We start from the raw sequence: 23,936 nt of genomic DNA on the forward strand, positions 1-23,936 counted from the left end.
AGCCACACCGAGGGCAAATGATGGAAAGGCCGTTCCGGAGACCCCCCTCAGCTGGAAATGGCCTAGGCGTTCCGGGAAAATTTCATAAAGTTTGCTCCTGGAAATGCATAGCCGTTCCCTGGAAAAATTTTGAAAGTTCTTTAACAATTCTCCAGCTGGAAATTCACACGCGTTCCAGGCTGATTTTACGGAACTTTTTCACAGCTGGTAGAATTTTGGAGCTGTTCCTTCAACCAACTAGCTGGAAATCTGGAGCCATTCCCGGGACGATTTCTAGCTTCTTTTTCTTTTTTTCTGAGCCGTTCCTTGAGTTAGCTAGCTGGAAATTTGGAGGCGTTCCGGTAGATTTTTTCAGAGCTTTTTAAAACCAGCTCGGATCAAGATGTTTCCTGGAAAAGCACCCTACTGTAGGGGAACGGCTCATTTTGATGTTTTGATTCGGCGGACTTATTAAAAATTGACCCGTTCCACTCCAGTAGGGTACTTTTCCAGAAACCAGGAACGATTTGTATATGTTCCGAGCTGTCTTAAACTGCAGTTGAATTTTCTAGCAAAGTATACTCTTTTACTTTTTTCCGACAAAATATTAAAAAACTCAATCGCGAGTTCACCATTTACAACGCGAGAAAAAAGAGCGGTAACTAGTCTTGCTCAAAACTCGATCTTGGAGAGTAAAATGCCGAAACAGAAATGTTTTTTGAAATTTCTCTCTGATTCTCGTATTCTAAAGGGATCTATTTATCGTTTAGCAGTGTTAATATTAACTGAATTAGTTTTTGACATCATTCAACTATACGTGTATAAAGTTTGTAGGTGTATTTTTCAGTGATGATGGAGATACAGTTAGATATAATTTTTAAGGGTGAAATTTAAAGTGTCTAGCAAATGGTTACCAACTGCCAATATGGATTACAAAATGCAATAACATCTCTGTATTTTGAAATTTTAGAAGTATAGAATCATGCCTGTTATAAGTCTCAATCAAACTACCTTTAAAATTTGGATGCAAAAGAAAAAAGAGCTTGGATATACACAGAAAACACACAGTGCATTTGCACATTTTCTGGTAACACATCTGACTGCTGGTGAGAGTGAAAGTGAACCAGAAACTGATTCCTCAAACAGCCAACAAAGTGGAACAGATGAAGAAATAATTGTTGCTGATGTTATTGAAAGTGATGACGAACAACAGACTGTTGATGTCACTGGTGGTCTAGAACCTGAACATGATGATGGCGATGCTCTTCTTCAGCAAGATACAGAGTGAGTGATTCTTATAAATCCCTAAATTGCAGTAGCAATTTTTACTGCAATTGCGGTATAAAAATCGCTTTTAAATTTTTCACATACCCAGGCAGTGAGTGTCAATTGAACTGTTCGATTATCCCAGACCCGATCAATCGAACTTGTCGAACCAATCGAACTAATTGAACTCCATCAAACGATTAAAGTTCGATTAAAAAAATTAATCGAACCTAATCGAACACTCACAATTTTTGAAGCAACAGCAGTTCGATTAGTTCGGTCAGTAAAAAGTTCGATTAGTTCGATGATATTAAAATCCTCATATCTTCCCTCGCTTGCAAAAATTTTGTCCTGGCACGCGATTGCCAATTTCGACAGTTCCCGGACTTAACAGCTTGATGTTTATTGTACCCAGATATTTGTCTATCCGGAAAAAAAGTCTGTAGCCCCTCTGTTTCGATTTCAAGCGCGGCCGAGTGGCGGAATACTACGCCCGCCCCAACAAACCGCTTCTTCTGGCGCTAAAAGGATACAGAAAAAGTGTGTAATCCGTTATCGGAAGTAATTTCCCGATTTACATTCCGGATTTGGCTTTGAAAAGAAGCTAATATACGGTGGCGGAGCAGTACAAACTTGTCGAATAAAATTGGTTTATCGAACTGATCGAACCGAAACCCATTGATCGAACTTAATCGAACACTCACAATCTTTTAAAAAATCTTAGAGTTCGATTAATTTATTTAATCGAACTTTAATCGTTCGATGGAATTCGATTAGTTCGATTGTTCGATTGGTTCGACAAGTTTGATTGATCAGGTCTGGATTATCTAACCAAGGGATCTTCGACAAAAAACTTTCGAATTTTTTATCGGCATTGGGCCGATAAGGGGGTGGGGGGGGTCCAACTACATACCGAAAAAAAAACAAGTATTGAGACGAAAATCCTTTCAGCCAATTTCTTTCTGATTTCGTCCACAAGCTCCACTGAAAGCATATGATTTCACTTGCTTTCACCTTTGCGCGCAAATTCGCAACTTTAAAAGTACAGTTTTGAAATAGCTTTGATAAAAAACTCATTTTTCATTGGCCAGCGCGCTGCCTTTTCCTTCGAAATGTTGCGACTTCATCCCGTCATTTTAACTTTCGTTTTGATTAACAATATCAATGCGGGTATGAACAAATTCAATGTTGGTGCACAAATAGACAAAAATTCAACGATGACGGGTGGGAAGGTGATGGCGGACAAGATTGGAGGAAATTGTGTTTTCAAAGATGTAAAAGTTGGATTTGAAAAATTTAGGCCGATAAGAGCAAGGGGGGAGGGGGTCTGAAGCTTATCGGCCCAATGCCGATAAAAAATTCGAAAGTTTTTTGTCGAAGACCCCTAATCGAACTTAATCGAACCATATCAAACGATAGCTGTTCGATTACCGAACCCAATCGAACACCTATCGAACTGAGAAAACTTTTGTAAAGTTTGATGACTGTTCCATGGACCTTTTTGCCTTTCCATCCGCCATATTGACAGTTACATCAAAATGCCTCGAAAATGTCAAAATGAAAATTGTGTAATCAGAGACCGTATGTCTCGCTCATTATCAAAAGGCAGTGACAAACTTTCAATAATTGGATTGTAACATCGAGTTAAGTCTCTTTTGTTAAGTCACCAGGGGGTAAATAAAACAGACCTTGATACATTTATCTTTCGTTTCAACTTGACGATTTGTTAAAACTCAGCCTCCTAAATATTTGGGGTAGGTAAAATATGTACAAAGAAATTCATACTTTTCCAACCCGGTGAATCTTTAAAAAAGAAGCGAACAATAAAATATAATTACCCTTTCCAAATAAACCTCTTCGGTGGCGAGCGTAGTCTACTCTGACGTAATTGTAAAATTTATATGATGGAAGTTTAACATAGTAATGTAATGTTGTTTGGGGAATTATGAAGTTCTCTGGAATTTCAATTGCATTTATTCAGGTTGATTTTTTATGACTTCTAATGGTACTTTTTCTAACGAGTTTTATTACTCTGTTCTCACACTTATGTCTTTTTTTTTCGCGTCCTTTTCCATGATTACTTTTATTTATATTTTTAAAGACAGGTAAGAAGGCATATTGATGTAACTGATTGAATTGTATGCTAAAATTATGGTGGCCAAATTGCGGATGCAAAAAGGAAGTATTAATATAAAACTTACATGCATGATTGGCATTATATTAAAGTAATCTTGTTGAAGAAAGATTAAAAATTTGCTTCTCTTGAAATCTAAAAATTTAAAACTGCAATTCGGCCACCATTTCACCGAACCTCCAAAGTCATTTGATTTGAGTTAAGGAACGGCGTATTTAAAAGTACACGATTTCACTTTCAATTTTACAGTAAGTGAAAATACAGACCAGATATGCAACAGTCCTATGTTTCGACCAATCGTCCCAAGTTAGAGGAGTCGACGGTACCCAAATCAAAACAACATTTAACACGCAAAGAATTTTTTAGTAGACCTTCTTACCGAGAACTGAAAATAATAAAAAGAACCCAGTTTTCTTTTGAATCTAATGTGACCGCCATACTGGCCGTCACGGCGTGCAGCCTCTTAGCGCCTAGAGCGTGTGTTTTTGATAAATAAGGAAGGGAAATCCAGGCTAAGTGCGCAAATTATTTTTATCACCTGACTTGAAGCGTAATAAAGTTCTAAAATTTTAATATGGATGTTGTAAAATTTTAATGATGGATATGAGAAAGTGAAGAGAAAGTTTGCATGCGCTTCATATGTTGTGTAAAATTGTATATAATTTGGCTTCTTTTTTTATTGAAAGGATTGTAACGTTTACTGAACTTCTAGTTTGATGGATGAACTTGTTTGATAAGAATGATACCAAGAATTTCATTCAAGGTTTGTTTTGAATAAAAATAAAAAATAATAAAAAATAGTAAATTTGTATCTTGCTTTTCTCAAGCATAAGAATCGTAAATTCCCTGCTAGCACTTCTGTTTTTTATTCAAAATTACCTAAACTGATACCCTTCCATGGACAAAAATTTCATAAATTTCCAAAATAAAAAAAAATTCTGACCGACCAACCCACCTCCAGTCTGGGAAATCCTCTCAATTGCACGCTTATGTTCTGAGGGCGTAAGCGCGCAATTGCATGGTTATAATTTACGCCCGCTCCTGCCCCGGTTGAAATTGCTTAGGGATTTCAAGGGGTTCAGAATTCTCTAATTCGGGCGAAGGCATGGTTTAACGGGCAATCCAAACTGCCCTAGGCTTTTGAAATTCAACAGAGCTTTCGAAAGGAATTGCGTGTCAAAAATATAGGAAATTTTAAAGCGTGCAATTGCACGCTTACCGCAAAAGCCGTCACCTGTCAATCTTGCTTAACGCTTACCGTCTGTTTCAGAACAATTTCGACACACGCTTAAAAATTCTGCCATTTTGATGGTAACCGTGCAATTGCGCGCTTACGGCCTCGGAACATAAGCGTGCAATTGAGAGGATTTCCCAGACTGACCTCCACAATCTAGGGTGATGGCAAACCAACAATTATTTAAGCCCAGCCCCAGCTAGATCTATATCGATTCCTTTTTTAAATTGAAGCAAATTATAGGTCCTGCTTTTATATATCATCACAACACATTGTTGGTGCATTTTTATGTAAACAAAACTTGAGTTCACATTTTTGTCTGATTGTATGTTTGATGGCTTTTTGAAAGAAACTTATGTTCAAGAGTAGCTTTTTTAAAAGCTATTTCAAATTTTTGCTTTCAGATCACTCAATGTAACCCACGATGTAAATATAATTCGGATAAAATCAAAGAATGAATGACTAATTTTTCATAGGAATGTTTGATGATCAAATGTACTCTACAACATTGGGGAACGCATTGAGCGCAGTCATCTGTGAGTATAACCTTTTTAAACTGAAATTCTATTACTACACATTTTAATGGAACTGCTGTAAACAACGTCACTTCTCAGAGCTAAATGAATTAAAACATTTTTCTAGCTATTTTCATTGAAAAGTATGAATTCTGGCCCAAATACTTTTAAAAGGCTTTTTCGTGAAGGTGAATGCCTTTTTATTATATTAAGAATTCTTAACAAATTGCAAGAGTTTATGCTTGTATTTACACATTCAAATTTTTTTTAAATTTGAAAATCTTTGAAGCTGTGAAATCAAAATTTAAAATGTCCCTAGTAGTAAAATCAATCATATTGCCTTAATTTTAAGACTGACATTTTTAAACATTTTTTAGAATTGCTGATAGTGAAAGAACATTGACTGAGAGTGAAAGAACATTGACAGCATTAAACTTGTCAACACATGATGAAGGAAAAATGAGTGGGTTTTTACAGAAATGGCGATGAACGTGTCAAGGAAATTTATTCAGACAGACAGAGGGAATCAGAATCAAGTGATGAAGAAAAATCTGCACTAAATGTAGCATCCTTGATGGTGGACAAATAAGTGACTGATAATGAATATGACAAGGATATTGATACATACACAGATACTGAATCAGAATCGGAAAGTTCAAGTGATGAAGAAGAATCTGATACGGATCAAATTGAATATATTGGGTATGTTTTGCTTACTTTTTTACTTGATCATGATATCCAATCTGTTTTTCCACTGGTTCTCAACTTCAATTGAGCTAGAATCTGAGAATGTACGTCTGTTAGTCAGTCAGTATGTCACCTCAATAAAACATTTGGACAGACTGGAGACTTCAAAAATGGTCAGATTTGGCTTAAATTTTGCTCACTTGTTCCTTGTGTGAATATCTGGGTTTTTTTTTTTTAATTTACAATTTTGTAAGCAACAACACAATGGCCTTACTTTTTTCTTTCTTTGTTTGGATATGTGACAAAATTATGTAAATTCGTTCAACCTTATCTGGCAGATGTTTTTTTTATCGTTGTTGTAGAAATCTTTGAAAATCGGGAACTTTTTAACTGCAATTATGTATGAGAGCATTTGATTTGATTTGTTCTGAACTAACCATAAACCTCTGTCAGTAGAGGTGCTAAAAACTTGGAGCATGTGGCGGCAGGTCTGATAGTATTATCTTTTTTCTGGACCTGGTTAGCTCGGTTGAAGTGTGCCAATGATTATAAGATGGTTATCTTTCAATTAGCAAAATGATTTGATTTGATACACATGTTATGGATATACCATGTGGCTCCCTAGATTTTGTAGAGGAGGAGATCTCCTATAAACAACTTAACTTAAATTATTTTAATAGCTAAAAAAAGACATGGGTACAAGCTTTTTGCTTATAGCTATATAGGTAAATACTTTTGAAACATGAGCAGCCATGTGTCCTACATACAGGTGACAGGAAGAGATTCATCCTCAAAATTTGGCTTTGCTTCAAGTTTTACTAGGCTTTGCTTCAAGTTTTACTAGCCAAAGGAATATTCTTGCTAAACATAAGATGATTATGTTTATATATTTCCTACTGTCTGGATTTCTGTCTCATTTGAATGGTAACTCTTTAAATAATACACACAGAAATAAGAAAATAACATAAGAAATTGATTAAAGTTTATGAAAATGTTTGACTTTATCTGTTGTTTCTATTTATTATCAACACTTGCCTTTAATTCATGGACATATACCTAAACTTCCACTTACATTTCCATTTGTCAGATATTTTTTATGATCAGGCAGACAAAGTCAAGAAAATGAGATACGAAAACTAATATTTTGTAGTATGAGTGCATAGTGCTTTGTGACTTGGTTTATTGTACACTCAATGATCGATATATTTCATATCTAAAAAATTTGGGTTGGGAGACAAGATACATGGTGACGACGCGCCCCTCGAACTAGCTTATTTTTTCTATTTATTTTTTCATATTTTCATAGATTCCAGAGTTGTTTGCGACTTGCCTGTATCTTGTGATTTTTTCAAAAAACAAAATTGTCTCTCGGGATTGATATGGAGCGACGCGCTCCTTCTTCCAAGGCGTTTGCGAACTACAATACTTTCCCTTTGAGATGATTCATGCTAAATGGCATTAATAAGTAAAACGATCATAAGAAAAACCATGACAAAGCATCACAGTGTGTTCATAAACAATACAGTTAGTCAGCGTTTAATGAAATATATTTGTTAGATCTGGTCAGCTTAGCGGAGTCAGTCTTGGTTTACTTGTGATTGGAAAATCTAATTTCATATCCTAAAAAATTTGGGCTGGGAGACAAGATACATGGTGACGACGCGCCCCTCGAACTAGCTATTTTTTCCTTATATTTTTTCAAATTTCTTAACAATTTATATATTTTAAATTTAGTCAGGAATATTTTTTCCATTTTTATTAGACATTAGGGATTCCAGAGTTGTTTGCGACTGCCTGTATCTGTGAGTTTTTCAAAAACAAAATTGTCTCTCGGGATTGATATGGAGCGACGCGCTCCTTCTTCCAAGGCGTTTGCGAACTACAATACTTTCCCTTTGAGATGATTCATGCTAAATGGCATTAATAAGCAAAAACGATCATAAGAAAAACCATGACAAAGCATCACAGTGTGTTCATAAACAATACAGTTAGTCAGCGTTTAATGAAATATTATTTTGTTAGATCTGGTCAGCTTAGTGGAGTCAGTCTTGGTTTACTTGTGATTTGAAAAAATCTAATTTCATATCCTAAAAAATTTGGGCTGGGAGACAAGATACATGGTGACGACGCGCCCCTCGAACTAGCTTATTTTTCCTTATATTTTTTCAAATTTTCTTAACAATTTATATATTTTTAAATTTAGTCAGGAATATTTTTTCCATTTTTATTAGAAATTAGGGATTCCAGAGTTGTTTGCGACTTGCCTGTATCTTGTGAGTTTTTCAAAAACAAAATTGTCTCTCGGGATTGATATGGAGCGACGCGCTCCTTCTTCCAAGGCGTTTGCGAACTACAATACTTTCCCTTTGAGGTGATTTATGCTAAATAAGCAAAAAAGATTGTAACCAAATCAATACCAAGCTACAGTTTATTTATATACCAAAGACATGAAGTTAGATAACTTATGATGAGAAATAATTTGAGAATGTTTGTCTTTGATTTTCTCTTCATCTGTCTGTCTGTCTGTCTGTCTGTAACTTCAAAGATGTTCGTTTTTTTTTAGGTGAAACCTGGGGTAGTTTTTGTTTTAACCAATAGGTTTACAGTTTCTCAGGCTTTGTCATTTCAAAATTCCAGAATCATTCCAAAATTGCACTCCTAAAAAGTACTTTAGGCATGTGATAAATAACTTTCGTAGTAAAATCCAAATTTATGGCCTGTGTTTGATCGCACTCCTCAAGAATTTTAGGTGTGCGTGAATTGTTAATTCAAACAACTGCGACCCAAGTTTTTCTTTATACATACCATAGATACAACAGAACATAAATTTATCTTTAAAAAGCTCTAAACACTAAAATAAAATCCTCCAAAAGCCAAAGCAAGCTTGGAAACACAAAAATCCTTCCTCTCGCTAAGGACGTCATCTTGGTTTGAAAATGTTTAAATCAAAATTTATCATGGATTTCAGCGAATGGCAACATTTAGTGGGAAAGAGGATTTGCTGACTATTAAGCAGCCTCTATAAGAAACTTTTTCGTTAAACGATGAGCAGAAGCCTGGAGACTTCCAAAGACTTAAAGGGGAGTCTTTTATTTTCAATTTCCTAAAGGAGGTTACCACTTAACAGGGAGGATTCCCATAAATATCCGTTCTCGTGATAATACTTGAAAATAGTATTTCTCAACCAGTACTATTGAATTATTTCCCCCTGATAATGATATTGTCAAACCTTTTTAACAATAAGCTTGTCATTCAAGGCTTCAGGGGACTGAACAAAAAAATTTAAGGAAGTTTTTATGGGTGTTTTTGAGGAGATGTAAATCTGAACCTTTTCAGTCTTGAACCCAAAAATTCAAACCTTCAGACAGACAGGAAATCTAGTACTATTATTCTGGAAAGATGATTCAAGTTCTTGTTGTTTTTGTTTTGATTTTTTTGTTTACTCATGAGGTCCTGGAAATGTTCTCGATCTACACGTTATATTATTAGTTTTAACAAATTACTAAGATAACTGCTTTTGCAGCATTCTTTGTAATGCCAAATTTAAGATGGACTGAAATTAATAATTGAGTTTTAAAAAGAAATCATTTGCTAAAAGAAAACTATTCAAATAATTGATAACCAAATATGAGGCACTATTCCTATCACTGTTATCCAACTTGTCAGATTGTCATACTTTGAAATTGAATTTCCTCTATTTAGCTTATTTAATTTCTTACTTAGACAACATTTCAGAGGAGCCGTGCTTTCAATATGTGAGGGGACCTGGAATATTAGTTGAAAATTCTTCTTGCACTTATGGTAAATGAGAAAGTGAAAAATATGACTTATTTTAACTGCTTCTGCTTACTAGTTTGTTTTTAATTTGATTGGCTTGCCTACTTTTAATCGAGTCTGCTAAATTGCGTGGGTTGCGTGGGTGCGTGGGTGCGTGGGTCGATATTTTTGCGTGGGTCATTTTTTTTGCGTGGGTGCGTGGGTCAAAATATTTTTTGCGTGGGTCAAAAATTTTGCGTGGGTCAAAATTTTTGCGTGGGTCATCATTTTTTTTTGCGTGGGTCATATTTTTTGCGTGGGTCATTATTTTTTGCGTGGGTCATTATTTTTTGCATGGGTCAAAATTTTTGCGTGGGTCAAAATTCTCTCTGTAATTCGAAAAAATGCCTTCCCTTGAAATTCGAACTGGTCACATCCAAAATGTTGGATTTGTTTTACATAACACGTTTTGGTTTATTTTGTTTATTTTGCATAGCTGTACAGTTCCGTACTTTCTGAATAACAATATGGTGAATTAGTTCCAATAAACGAGGTCGGAAAGAATGTTTCCAACAAAGGAGTGTCTTTTTATAAGAGGAAGCTTTATAGAATCTTTTTAGAAGCTTTATAGCTTCTTATAGCACGCTTTAATCTTTTGGGTTTCCTTTGAGTGTTAAAGAACAAAGCAAATGGCGACAAAATCTGAAAATTTTTCTACAAAAGTTATATTCATTAGGCGACCGATTACTAAACAATTTAATCGTTGTCAATTATTTCGTCCACCCCACTTGTAATTTCTCTGATTTAAGTACATTAAAGGCCAATTAAAAAAATTGGACGAAATAAAGACGCTGTACTTTTTTTCAAAGCAAGAGAAAAGGGAGGAAAAAATTCCATAGAAAGAAAAGAAGCGGTCATATCTCATTTTTTTGCTTAAAGTTATAGTGTTTATTTCCATGACACTGAAATCCTGAAATATAGCATGCTAAAATTCAAAAGTGTGATCCTGAAGTGTGTCTACAAAAATTAGACGGGTGTGTGTTGATTCTGTATAATGTTATAGTAAATAAGTGCAGCTATGGAAAATAAACCACAAGGTGTTACTACATAAAAACTGTGTGCTTTTGTTTAGTTTTCGTAGATATATACACAACACATTTTTGTATAAGATAACTTGGAAATTTTAATTTGACAAAAAAACGTCTTAGCTAACTCGAAAGTTTTAGTTTGGTAAAAAAAAATCGAGTTAGCTAAAAAATCACCAACAAAATAGTGACCCTCTCAAAAACTTTGACCCACGCAAAAAATAATGACCCACGCAAAAAATATGACCCACGCACAAAATAATGACCCACGCAAAAAAAATATGACCCACGCAAAAAATATGACCCACGCAAAAAAAATTGACCCACGCAAAAAAATTGACCCACGCAAAAAATACTTTGACCCACGCACCCACGCAAAAAAATGACCCACGCAAAAATATTAACCCATGCAAAAATATTGACCCACGCACCCACGCAACCCACGCAATTTAGCAGACCTTTTAATTGTGATTTGTTACATTCTAGTAAATTTGTGTTCCTTTGAATGAACTACTATAGCATTTTTATCTACGTTTTGTTGATACAATATTTTCAAATTGAAGAAAAAGTTTGAATCAAATATTTGTAATCTGATTAATTTTTTTTTCACTCTAGTGATCAAGTGATTTATTTTGATGGATAATCAGCATTCAAAAGATGTCCAAATTGAAGAAATGGTAAAATTATTGTTTCTTGGGTTTAATGGAATATTACATTCGGAGTGGCAAATGTTTCATTTCAGGGAGATTCTGAAAGGAGAAAGAAGGAGAGTATGGGAAAAAAGTTCTGACAAAGCTCATACCATTTGCAGCAAATTTTATTACTTAGCAGTTGAAAAATCGTGCATTATTGGTTAACTTACAAAGGGCTGAATCACTTTCTAAAAAGTATGCATATTTTTGGCAAAATTTAAAAATAATGGGCTAAACGTCTCAGAGGGAGGGGCAAAAGATGTTTCCATTTTCTGGTTTGGAAGGTAATTTTTTGGTTTACAGACATTGGAATAGAACCTTTAGACCGGATGATGGAAAAAAAATTAAAATTAAATTATTATTTTTTTTCAAACTTGAATTAATGGTTGAGAAAATGAAAGAAATGTGTTTTGAGATACCAGAAACACACGAAAGTTTTGTAGTAGTTAACTTGTGTTAAGTGGTCCATTAAGGAAGCATACAGTATTGGAGAGCTTTTGTTATTCCTTTCTATCGCATCATACCATATCATCCGATACGATCAGTTCCATTGATATCCTGTGTCGTGTGGCATTCTTGGTAGAAAATTAAAACTATCCATCATGACGCCTGCTTTTAACCATGCAGATCATGGCTTATGATTGAAGCAATTCCCTTTCCATTTTAGCTGTTAACTGTATTTTGGACATTTATGCTGCCATACGTTGAAGTTCTTGAACGAAATTTGAAATGATAACAACATGATAATACTTCAAAAGACTGCCATCGGAGAAAGAGTATCGTGCTATTTCAATTGATTGACGGAGAACAAATTATGGTAAACGATCGAAAGAGACGATCCAACTTGTAATGGTTATATATTACATGATTTTTTTAGAAGCATACAAAAATCCGAAAACAGGCTCAGAGATGCTTAGGTCGAAAGCTCGAATAAGCTGAAAAATGAAAAAATGCTGAGGGATGCTTAAATCTAAAGCATAAATTTAGGAAATGCTGAAAATCCGTGAAAATCCAGCCAAAAAAGCCAAAATCAGGAAAAAAATATTTTTTGTAGGCTCAAGCAATGCTTGCTATATGCTAAATTTTTCCCTATATCTGAGCCTAGATATGCTTATAAGTGCAATGCTTATAAAAAACATGTATTCTGCTTTCACTGAAACTTTAATTTGGTTATTAAAGACTGATTGACAATTGACAATCCAACGCAGACTATTTCATGAAGGAAGTAATGCATCATAAACTCTCGACGCCTAGATATTTTTCAATTTATTGTACTCTTATTAGATCAATATAATTCTATGATTATTTTGTAAAAATGGGCTCTCCCAGAACAAAATTGTACATGGGAGGTGGAGAATATTTTGTCCGTGGGGTAAATTTGCTCTGTCCGGGGGTCAGCAGATGCTTGTCCGGGGGGTAAAACCTATTGTCCGGGGGGCCAAAAGTCATCCTGTTCGGGGGATAAATCACTAAAAATTGTTATATCCTCCACCCCCATGTACAATTTTTTTTCTGGAATAGCCCGATACATGGAAAAGATAAACTTTAATTAGTCTAACCGAAAATAAACCCTTAGAGAGGTGAAATATTCTTTTTTTGGGAACCCTTGGAAAGATTTCCTAAATTTTGGTAGATTTTCACCAAGTTTTAATCGAAATTTCTGGGAATTTTGACCCTTTCTGAGGGAAACTCTCGATTTTCGTGATTTTGGAACCACTCCTTCAGAGACTAACTTATAAATTCGAGAGGCTTTTGAGGCGTGAAAAAAGATATCCTTATGGCTCGCACATACCCGTCTCCTGTTTTGATCAAGTGCACCCGGTGGGCTCTTTTGCTATACTATCAAAATGTTCGAATAGTGCCTTCAAAATTCCCAATATCCAGAACATTCGGATTTGGAGAATTTAAATAGACTTTTAAAGTAGTGTTTTCTCCGCAGAAGGGCCCCTTGCGAACTTTCTACTTGATTTTCGACCTTTGAATAAGTATACGCCTGTAATAGATTCTCATGGCGTTGAACTAAAAATCTTGAATTTTCCGACCCTTAGAGAGACTAAATTAAAACTTTCTGATTTTTCCGACCCTTAAAGAGACTTTGACGGGTGAAAAAACCGACCCTTACCTTCCGCACATACCCATCATCCATTTTTGCCTAAGTACCCCACCCCCCCGGCCTATCGTCACTTGAAGGACTGCCAAATGCCTGAGCCAAGAATGCTCAGGCATTTTACGGCATGTCCAAATTTTTTGTAATTTTTAAACACCAATAGCACTCATCAAGAGGTGCTCATGCATACCTTATTAGAAGCGTATAAAGATGTAGAATATGAAAAGTGCTGTTTGATAATTGTTTAGTTTGCCTAAATAAAGATATAAGGGTAAATACTGCAAAATATGCAAAAATGCTGACGTCAGCAAAACTTATTTTTTGAATAACTTTCGATTGGCTTAACCTAGAATTATGAAATTTTGCCCAAAGTAGCACATCATGAATGGGCACATTTCAAATCAAAAATTTTTTTGAAATTTTGCTTATATCAGCATATTTTTGCAAAAATTCATTTTTTGCTTATTTTTGCTGACGTCATCAAATTTCAAAAAAGATTTTTGACCCAAAGTGTGCTTATTGATATTCTCTTCCACTCTGCAAAATTTGAGCATCTGAAGTTGAGCCAGTAAGAAGTTATTCAAAAAATAAGTTTTGCTGACGTCAGCATTTTTACATTTTTTGCAATATTTATCCGTATGTCTCTATTTAGGCGAACAAAACAATTATCAAACAGCACTTTTCATATTCTACAACCTAATACGCTTCCAAAAAGGTATGAATGAACACCTCTTGATGAGTGCTATTGGTGTTTAAAAATTACGGAAAATTTGGACATGCCGTAAAATGCCTGAGTGCTACATTTTCACCTCTTTTCAGCTGGAAATACAGTGCCGTTCCCATTAAATACTGTGATCATTCTAGGCAATTTTGGGACAGTTATTTTTGCATTTTTATTTCCAGCTGGAAATAGAGAGCCGTTCCCATAAAATATCTATATTGCTCTAACATTTTTCCTTTTTTATCTCCAGCTGGAAATAGAGAGCCGTTCCCATAAAATATCTATATTGCTCTGACGTTTGCTACATTTATTTTCCTTTTTCATCTCCAGCTGGAAATAAAGAGCCGTTCCTATAAATTTGTATATCTCCTCCTGGCAAATGTGAACGGCTATTTTCAGGAAAAGGTCGAAACTTTTTTTTTGAGAGCTGTTCCCGTGCAATTTGTTCCATTTTCCTGGCGTATTTTTCTTTTCCAGCTGGAAATTTGGAGCCGTTCCGGACAACCCGATTATGTTCATTTTATAGAAATTTTCTCCTGGCTGGCAAAAAGGAACGGCTTTTTCGTGTTTTGCCTCGGTGGCTGCTTCTGCGTGAGTGTCATCATTTTGATGTGGATTAGAGAGGCACAGAAACATATCTGCCCAAAACTTTTCAACCTCAAATGTACTACCTCTATAAATAAGATGCGTAGGTAATATTATTGACAGAGATAACACGCCATTATTATTGAATACTAATTGATAAATTTGTTCGACTTTTCGATATTGTCTGGGTCATTCTGGAAAGCCAGTCTTGAACCAACACGCATCTTCATAACACAATCAAATCTTTCAAGTAGTCTAAAGTAGTTTTATCGATTCAAAAACACGATAAATGGTTATTCAACAAGCCTCGGGTTCACTAGGACGATTTGAGATTTGGTTTTTCGTCTGGTGAAGGAATGCAATGCAAAGGAGAATGTATTGAGTAATTTCAAAAGATAAATGATAAAACTGCTATACGGTGAAGGGAAAAAAATTAAAAGTAGCTCTCTTTCTTTGTATAGATGCTAAAGTCGCAGAATCTATTCCCAGCTTATAAGATTCGTCTGAAAGTGTTCCCGGAATCGCAAAAGTCTGATTCGCCACTTTTATTCCTAGTCATCCATCATCTAAGAAAATAACGCCAACCCGAAGGGAAATTCGAAAAGAGATTTTTGCTGCCGAGACGATTTTACAGCGATAAAGTTAGGATTGTTGCTCGAAATTCTACCCGAGCTACTAAACCACAGTTTTCTTTGGTTTCTGTCCGAAACGAAATAAGTGGGAGGACTGTATATTTCTATTAGATGTTTCTTCTTCTCTATCTAGTTTCGTACTAATCATAAATTACAAATGTCGCGCTATTTATATATCCACGTGACCCTACTGGTCACGTGGTCAAACTGTCAATCATAATTTCTATTCCACGACATTCCCCCCGAAAATATAAATCACAACACTCACCCTGCCAAAATAATCTAAGTTCCTATAAAAAGTGTAACAAAATGTTCTAATAAATCGAGTAAATCCTAGTTCATAAAACGTTCATAAAGCAGGTGAGGTCTAAATTCAAATACGCCCTTTTGACGTCATTCTATTGATTCGTTATTCATTCTGTAAATATCTCTCTCTCGTAAACAAAGTTCCATGTGTTCGAAAAAAAATTCCAGAGGAATTTTTTGAAAATGTTTTCTTGCGTAAACAAGTCTCCTTTAGCAGAATCTCTCAATAATTTCCAAAGTAAACTTCTTTCAAAGTTCCAGCAAAAAAGATTCTAAAGTTCGACGTTTTCCCAAACCAATCTCCAGTTCCAGTAAAGTTTCCCAATTTTGACGATTCAAAATATCTTGCTTTCTAAATACGTACAATTCTCAACGTTCAAGTAACCAATTTTCGATATATTCTTTAGTCGTAGGGGCCAAATTTCCAATGGGGCCGAGAAAATATCAAACTTTGTTCCCGTTCGTTAAAAGTCGTAAATCTCAAATTCTCAATCAAGTCTGAAGTATCCAAATCATGTGTAACAATGTACTCCAAAGTTCTCAAATCCTAAAATCAAATGTGTAAAGATCAAATTCTCAAATCAAATGTGTGACGATATATCCCCCCAATGACGGATAGGAATTATTCGTAAATGTGTATCCTCAAATCTCAAATCAAATTGTATGACGATATATCCCCCAATGACGGATAGGAATTATTCGTAAATTTGTATCCTCAAATCTCAAATCAAATGTGTGACGATATATCCCCCCAATGACGGATAGGAATTATTCGTAAATGTGTATCCTCAAATCTCAAATCAAGTTGTATGACGATATATCCCCCAATGACGGATAGGAATTATTCGTAAATTTGTATCCAAAGCTTCCAATTTTCGATACAATCTATAAGGTTTTCAATTCAAATCTCAAATCAATGTGTGACGATATATTCCCCAATGACGGATAGGAATTATTCGTGAATTTGTATCCAAACTTCTCCAATTTTCGATACAATCTAAATGTCAAAAGTTTTCAAATTCAAATCTCAAATCAATGTGTGACGATATATTCCCCCAATGACAGATAGGAATTATTCGTAAATTCGTATCCAAAGTTCTCCAATTTTCGATAAATTCTAATTCTCAAAAGTTTTCAAATCAAATGTAAATCCATAAATCGTATCCGTGTGAGTTCCAAGTTCAACAGCATAAGTTCAATCAATAAATGTTTCATTAAATTTCCAATCAAATCCATAAATCAGTGTCCAATAAGTTCAGGTTCAGCAGCACAAGTTCAATAATAATTTATTCAAATCAATTCCAAAATCATTCCAAGTCGGTCAAGTTCAACAACGATAATTCAATAAAAGTTCTTTAAAAAAACTTTTATACCAGATTCATATCCGGTTCGTTTGGACCAAATGTCCGAAACGAAATAAGTGAGAGGACTGTATATTATTGCTCCGGCCTAGGAGCCTTTAATTCTCTCTTCCGACGGTCAAGACATTTTTTGTTTGTTTATCTAATCCGATAATCTATTCCGATTTAATAAAAACGGATTATCTGGATTTCGATAATATTGCGAAAATATTTAGAAAAAGATGGCTGCCGAAAGTGGGCTTATAGCTGCAAATCTCAGTGAAAGATAGTGATCATTTTCATCATTATTCATGATGTTTTGGACATGATTTATGAGAATTCTGATGCATACTTGTCTATAAAAATGTGGAAAGACTTTGGAGAAATTTTGGCCATGAATTAAATCTTGCATATGGCTAACTTCTCTAGTTTTATGGACGCACAAAACAACCACAAAACCATAAAACTCTGAAACTTTCAAACACACATCCATTGGAATTCGAAAGACAATACTAAAATTACAACATTACAGTGCAAATTTGAAAACGATATGAGCAGTTGTTGTGGTCTTATTTGTATGGCTGAAAATGATCCTGTTTTGTATTCATCATTTTTTGACTGGGCGACCGTTCCTTTTGATTTTTCAAACCCGACACAGATATTTTACAAACATATCACTATGATAATTCAATAGAGAATACTAAAACACAATTCCTGTGTAAATTTGAACAAGATTGGAGAAATTTTCACAGTATTATGGCTGAAAATGATCGTTTTTGGACTTTGTCGTAATTTCATCGACGACCCTGCCGATTCACCGGACATTCCGGTGTTGTTTTTCATGTGTCCGGTGATTTTTTAAGTAATTTTCAAAAGTGCGCACCGGACTTCACCGGACTGTCCGGTGTGCACTTTTCTAGTGGGCGTTTCGTGGTACCGCGCGGTCCGCACGGCCTTTTCTTAAAATGAATAACGCTAATGCGTGGTCACGAGCGCTGTTTTCTAAAGTCTCGAAAAGCTGGATATTTTAGCTAAGTAATTACAACCAAGGAACTCCGCCGAGAAAAGTGAAACTTCGTGTTTTCCAAAGCTTAGTTTTTCGAAATTACCACTTCTGGGCATTTGAATGTTGCGAAGTGTATTGTGAATTTGAACATCAATCAAAGTATATTGGGCGGGACTGAGGAACATTAAGAAAACGCCCTTGCCCATTACCGTAAGGCGGGGTAAATCGGATAGAATTGGAAGGTTATGGGCAAATTGCATCTTCCAGACGAAACCTACCACCTAATAAAACCGCAGAACTTGGCGAGTGGGGTCTAATTCGCGAGTGTAGAAAATTTCATTTTCAAAAGTTTCTTCTACGAGGAACAATCTTCAATCGAATACAAGAAAACGAGTCACTCGTTTCGGGGTGAAGTGGATAGAATTTGAAGGGGCGCCATTCGGAACATAAACAAACGCTCTCTATATTTTGTGGTGGAGCAATACCATTTTTCAAAAATTACGTTTTGCCGAAGTTATAATTTGAATTCATGCAATCCTCACCAAAGTGATTATTCATTAGATGGAGCGTCATAAAAATGTAATACCTGGGTAGTACGTTTAGTATCATTGATAATAAAATTTTGATTAGTGTGCGCTATGAAAAGTGTCGGTTGAATGCACGATAGAAAGTGCAATGTAAGAAAATGAAACGTCTCTGAAAGGTCTGACTACAATAGCTAAATCCAAGTTTGTTTTTTTATCTAACGCTTGCGTTTCGTTCCAGAGAAAATGAAAAGGGAGAAGTAAATAAATTATTAAAAAAAAGAACATTACAGAAACTGGAAAACTTACGAAAATATCAAATTTTCATCGAAGCATCGACCGATAGAGTCAACAAACACATGGTCGTTAGTTATATGGTCGTTATATTCCGCGGTTACGATAGATAGCATTGAATTTAAAAGCAGAAATATATCATACCCAGCAGGTGCGTATTTCTTTTAATCCCAGAAGAGTCTAGCATACCCACACCTCTGTTTCATATTCACAGGCTAAATTAGGTTAATATAATAGCAGTGTACACTTTCCATTGTTTTACGGACGTTATAAAAGAAAGTTGTTTTGACGTTTAGCGTCCATAGAATACCCCTGTCTCAAGTATCCACTGGACTTCTACTAATGCCCCATGAAAAGCTAACTTTTTCCAGTTTCGCAGTGATGCTGAGTGTGATATAGCTGAGCCGATAAAAAGAGTAGAGAAATTAACCTGATCATCGTATATTTTTGTTTTCCTGTTATTTCAGGTGGTACTGACCAATCTTAGATACTTGAGAGACGGGAGAAGATTATCAATAACGCTCTGGTTAACTCTAAGATTTGTCGACAAAATGATAAGAGAAAACGTATGATATGCACCCCTGTATCAGTGATCCGGTCACAGATCCCGTTTCGATGGAAACCAGTGAAAAAAAATACAAAGAATGACCTAACTCTAACACGTTCACTGTCAAGCCATTTTCAGAAATTTGGCTTTATTGAATTTCATCGAAAGTTTGACTTTCAGAGGCTCCGGTGGCCTTGGTTCTGCTTTAAGTGCGTACAAATTGTATACCGATCGACGCAGAATTTAAGGAACATTCCAAAAATACAAAAACGAAGCAAACAAAAGTATTTGTATCAAAGGTTATGGCCCTATTGGAGAACTGTCGTTATTTTGACACCTCTACTGCAACTAGGTCAACCCAGTCAAAATCGAAAAAAAATTATTAATGAATTCTAGGAATAATGCTTAAAAGTGAATTTTTCCGTACTCCAGCGAGAATTAAGAGATTACAAATACAGACCCGGTGTGTTTGACGTTTTACGGTTTTACTTGTTTCATAACTTCTCCGACATGGTCGATTTCAAATTTTCACTGAGTTACTGAGACAGGGGTATAATGGTGGCACTTAAAGAATTCAGAACCAGCGTGGACTCGCCATAAACACAAAGACAGGAGACAGTACTAATTCTATATGGTATTCAATGCTTAGATGCATAGTATACTCGTACTCGTAGTTGGCAGCAAACTTTTTAAGCTCTTATTTGGAAAATATGTACTTTTTATTCTTTTCTTAGCGAAAGAAAATACTTTATAACACTGTCTCTCTCAGTGCCCGGTGAGAACTTTTATACCCTTTGGAAAAATGAAGGGTAAAAAAAACGGTAAGGATAATACAGAAAATAAAAATTTCTCGGATTCTTAACTGTCTGGGGCATATTTTCTCACCGGGCCGATTATTTATTGCCAATTGTTCCACTAGGAAGGGGCCCACCGTGTCATACTTTCTTGCCCCTTTTTCCAATTTCTGCTTGCAGAAATATTTGCACCCCTGTCTCAGAGATGATTTAACCCAGGGGATGCGAGACCTCCGAGAGAATGAACAGCATATGAACGAACGGGAAATTATGTCTTGCTTCATACTGTACCCCGTTTCATTATCAAGCCTTTAGAAATAATCTCTTTCGTCATAGACATTTCCTAGGAAGGACGAGAGACCGCGGCGTCCGTTACTTTAATAAATGTTCTTATCTTGTTGTAAAGTGTTTGCAGCCTAGCCTTACCCCTCCCACTATTTTCTTCTGGAAAATAATACATAACATATAAACACATACAAAATATACAAAGACATTGTATTCACATGAACAATGAGTGGCTATTAACATTCGAACATTTATTCCTAGCTACTCTGAACACTAACAAGTCTCTTGGGATAGTGTGGCAGTAATTAAAAATAACACGATGACGGCATTTGATATCATTATTAATTATTCAATAATTAAGTTCTTTCCATTTCTCGGTCCCGTATCAATCACTTAACAACGCCTTCAACTTGGGGCGCAAATGGGCGATTCGCGTTTTAACGCGAATAATTTTCTGCCCTAACTTTAGTTAGAATGAAAATAGACGTTGTTTTTCGTTTAGTGAACCAAAGATTGTATACAACTGGCTTTCGTAGAACACAATGCTTCATTATGGTCGCTTCATTATTTCTTATTCGGTATTTCAAAAAAGGATCCAAAAATCAGAAGGTTTTCTTCTTCAATTTCCGAAGAACATGTTACAAATCTTCGAAGCCATATCTTTCCGATAGCTTGATCGATCAGGGAACGGGATCTGAAAACGGAAAAGAAAAAGACATCGTTAGTGAAGTATGAGAGGCGATTAAACAAATTATCCGATTCACCCCGGGTATCCGATTCACCCCGTCCTACGGTACACCAGACATCGGAGAATGCCGCGGCAAAAATGTCCGGTGCAATTTTTTCACTTGCAAATAAAACACACCGGACACTACACCGGACTTGTGTCCGGTGATTTTTCCAGTTTTTTTTAAACCGGACAAACAACACCGGAATGTCCGGTGAATCGGCAGGGTCGTTTTCATCGCGGCTGGCGACCGTTCCTTTTGATTTTTCAAACCCAGCACAGATTTTATACAAACATATCACTATGAGAATTCAATAAAGGATACTAAAACACAATTCCTGTGTAAATTTGAACAAGATTGGAGAAATTTTCACAGTGTTATGGCTGAAAATGATCGTTTTTGGACTTTGTCGTAATTTCATCGCGGCTGGCGACCGTTCCTTTAATTTTTCAAACCCGACACAGATTTTTTACAAACATATCACTATGAGAATTCAGTAAAGGATACTAAAACACAATTCCTGTGTAAATTTGAACAAGATCGTAGAAATTTTCACAGTGTTATAACTGAAAATGATATTTTTTGGACTTTGTCGTAATTTCATTGGCTGGGCGACCGTTCCTTTTGAAGATTTTTCAAACCCGAAACAGGTTTTTTCCAAATATATATTACATACACACTATTGTACCATTTTATTTGGTTTATCCTACTCTCCCCCAAGTATTATCCCAACAGAAAAAATAATGCTTAGCTAAAAGCCCGTGGCCTCTAATTTAGGCTATTTTTCTCCCCGAAATTTTATCTGGACAATCAAATCAAGAACTTGGAAATATTGACTTCTAAATGTTTATCTCATTTAGCTCCAATTTTGAACTTTTTAGTCGAGGATGAGTGGGCGGGGGGTGGGGTTGGTTCTTTAGGCAAGAAAGTGCATGTGTAATCACTTAGAAGAGCTAAACTTCCAGCTGGTTTATTTATTCGTTAAGATTATTTCTCATACTCGCTCTGCAATAGAATTATTACTTTGCTTTCTGATCTGTTCTGATTAGCAGTTTGTGGGCAACGTTCTAACACAACTAACTCAACAAGCTCATCTTTCACATCTTTTAATCTCTTAAGCCGGAGCTTCCAGCGCAGCTGGTTTATTAGATGTTGCTTCTTCTCTATCTAGTTTCGTACTAATCATAAATTACAAATGTCGCGCTATTTATATATCCACGTGACCCTACTGGTCACGTGGTCAAACTGTCAATCATAATTTCTATTCCACGACAGTTTCAAATTTTGTGATTATGCGTATTCCTGTGAGTTTTCGGACATTATTATCGTGAATACTGAATACCAGAAAGATTAATCCATTTAGTTTCAGGCATCTACTGACAGTTAACGAAAGCTCGCAAGTTCGGATCAAAACTTTTTGACATTAGTCAAAACTACGGCATTGTATAGATGATATAGAATAGAGTTATCGTTGCCTAGACTTTTAGGATCTTCTGTCGTGCAAGCTATATTGAGGCGAAACGTGTAAATGTCGAAGGAAGGGTAGTTGTTTTGTCTGAATATGGCACATTCTTTTTCACATGTTGAAATTTGTGGTGCAGTGATTTAACAAATATGGTCAGGAGAGTACAAAGCTAAAGGTTTTTTTGCGAAAGAAGATAAGTAAACGTCTAGACAGTGGTATACTTCTTCACTAATTTAATAATGCCTTTCTCTAAAAAAAGGATATTGCGTTTGCAAGAAACATCTGCGTAGGGGAGCATCAATATTTTTTTCTCACGACAACTGAAAATGAAAGAGATTTCTAAGAAGAACATTCAAACGGGAATTCGAAACCTTAGTGATCGAGTTTCGTAATATTGAAGCCCTAAACATTTGCTCGAACAGGTATTGAGCGCAGAGTGAGCAAGGATTATAGATTATTATAGATTCGTACTGTCGGTATCTAGGGAGTTTTTATATTACACCTCGAGCTTTTCTCGATCAAAATAAACAGGGGTCTCGACTTATTTTTCCACAGTTAGATAGGTATATATAAGGTCAAGAATTTGAGCTTCAGAAGGGTAAGAAGAGTGGTCTAGTGTTGATCTCCAATTTCACTTACACAGATGACCCGAATAATAAAGCCAATTCTAGCGAACAAGAACGAGAGTTGAATGCCTGTACACAATGAAGTACAAACCCAAAGGGCTAGAAGTGAATCTCCTTTGTAGGATTTGAAGCCATTAAGGGCTCTGACCATAGTCGGAAAATTGATTTTAGTATTTGAACATAAAAGTTATGTTTTAGGTTCTTCAACAGTTTTAACAAAGAATTGCCTTTATAAATTGCTTTTTAATCAAATCCCTTCAGAGTAATTAAGGATTTAATTGCAGAAATGACGTTATGAACTTTAAAAAGACGTTAATAATATGTTGTATCACCTTCTTTTATAAAAAGCGCTAAGTTTTAATGGGTATAATTAACCTTTTTGTTTCAAAATTTCTTTACACTGTCTGCAAAGAATTGAACTATTTTAAATTTTGCGGAAAATTTTTCTAAAAAGATGTGTCAAAAGTTACGACTGTTTTTTTAAGCAAAATCCAGATGAAAAATTGATGAAAAACCACTATTTTGAAGATTTCGAGATTGTTCGGTAAAAGATACACCATCTACTGCGAAAATTTTTTCAAAATGTTTTTTCTTCGCCGAAACTAAGCTCTTCAAAGTTGAAATACTC

At 35.5% G+C, this 23,936-nt stretch overlaps 1 protein-coding gene and 1 long non-coding RNA gene across 2 annotated transcripts; both read left to right on the forward strand.

Annotated features, from left to right (window-relative positions):
- The first annotated feature begins 739 nt into the window (after positions 1–739).
- On the forward strand, positions 740–5,149 carry LOC136801230 (uncharacterized). The gene is made up of 2 exons (XM_067057864.1): positions 740–1,263; positions 5,090–5,149. Exons 1-2 carry the CDS (start codon positions 962–964, stop codon positions 5,097–5,099), a joined length of 312 nt encoding a protein of 103 aa, XP_066913965.1. The 5' UTR covers positions 740–961; the 3' UTR covers positions 5,100–5,149.
- Positions 5,150–5,511: 362 nt separating this feature from the next.
- Positions 5,512–12,269, forward strand: LOC136801231 (uncharacterized). The gene is made up of 3 exons (XR_010845819.1): positions 5,512–5,830; positions 11,272–11,333; positions 12,016–12,269. It is a non-coding gene; the product is annotated as an uncharacterized lncRNA (long non-coding RNA).
- Positions 12,270–23,936: the final 11,667 nt, after the last annotated feature.

The sequence above is a fragment of the Clytia hemisphaerica genome, unplaced genomic scaffold (assembly GCF_902728285.1).
Source record: "Clytia hemisphaerica strain Z4C2 unplaced genomic scaffold, Clytia hemisphaerica genome assembly, whole genome shotgun sequence".
NCBI classification, from domain to species: Eukaryota; Metazoa; Cnidaria; class Hydrozoa; order Leptothecata; family Clytiidae; genus Clytia; species Clytia hemisphaerica.

Bases quoted from the DNA above. Each gene is read 5' to 3' on its own strand.
- LOC136801230 (XM_067057864.1), top strand. From the start codon at position 962: ATGCCTGTTATAAGTCTCAATCAAACTACCTTTAAAATTTGGATGCAA.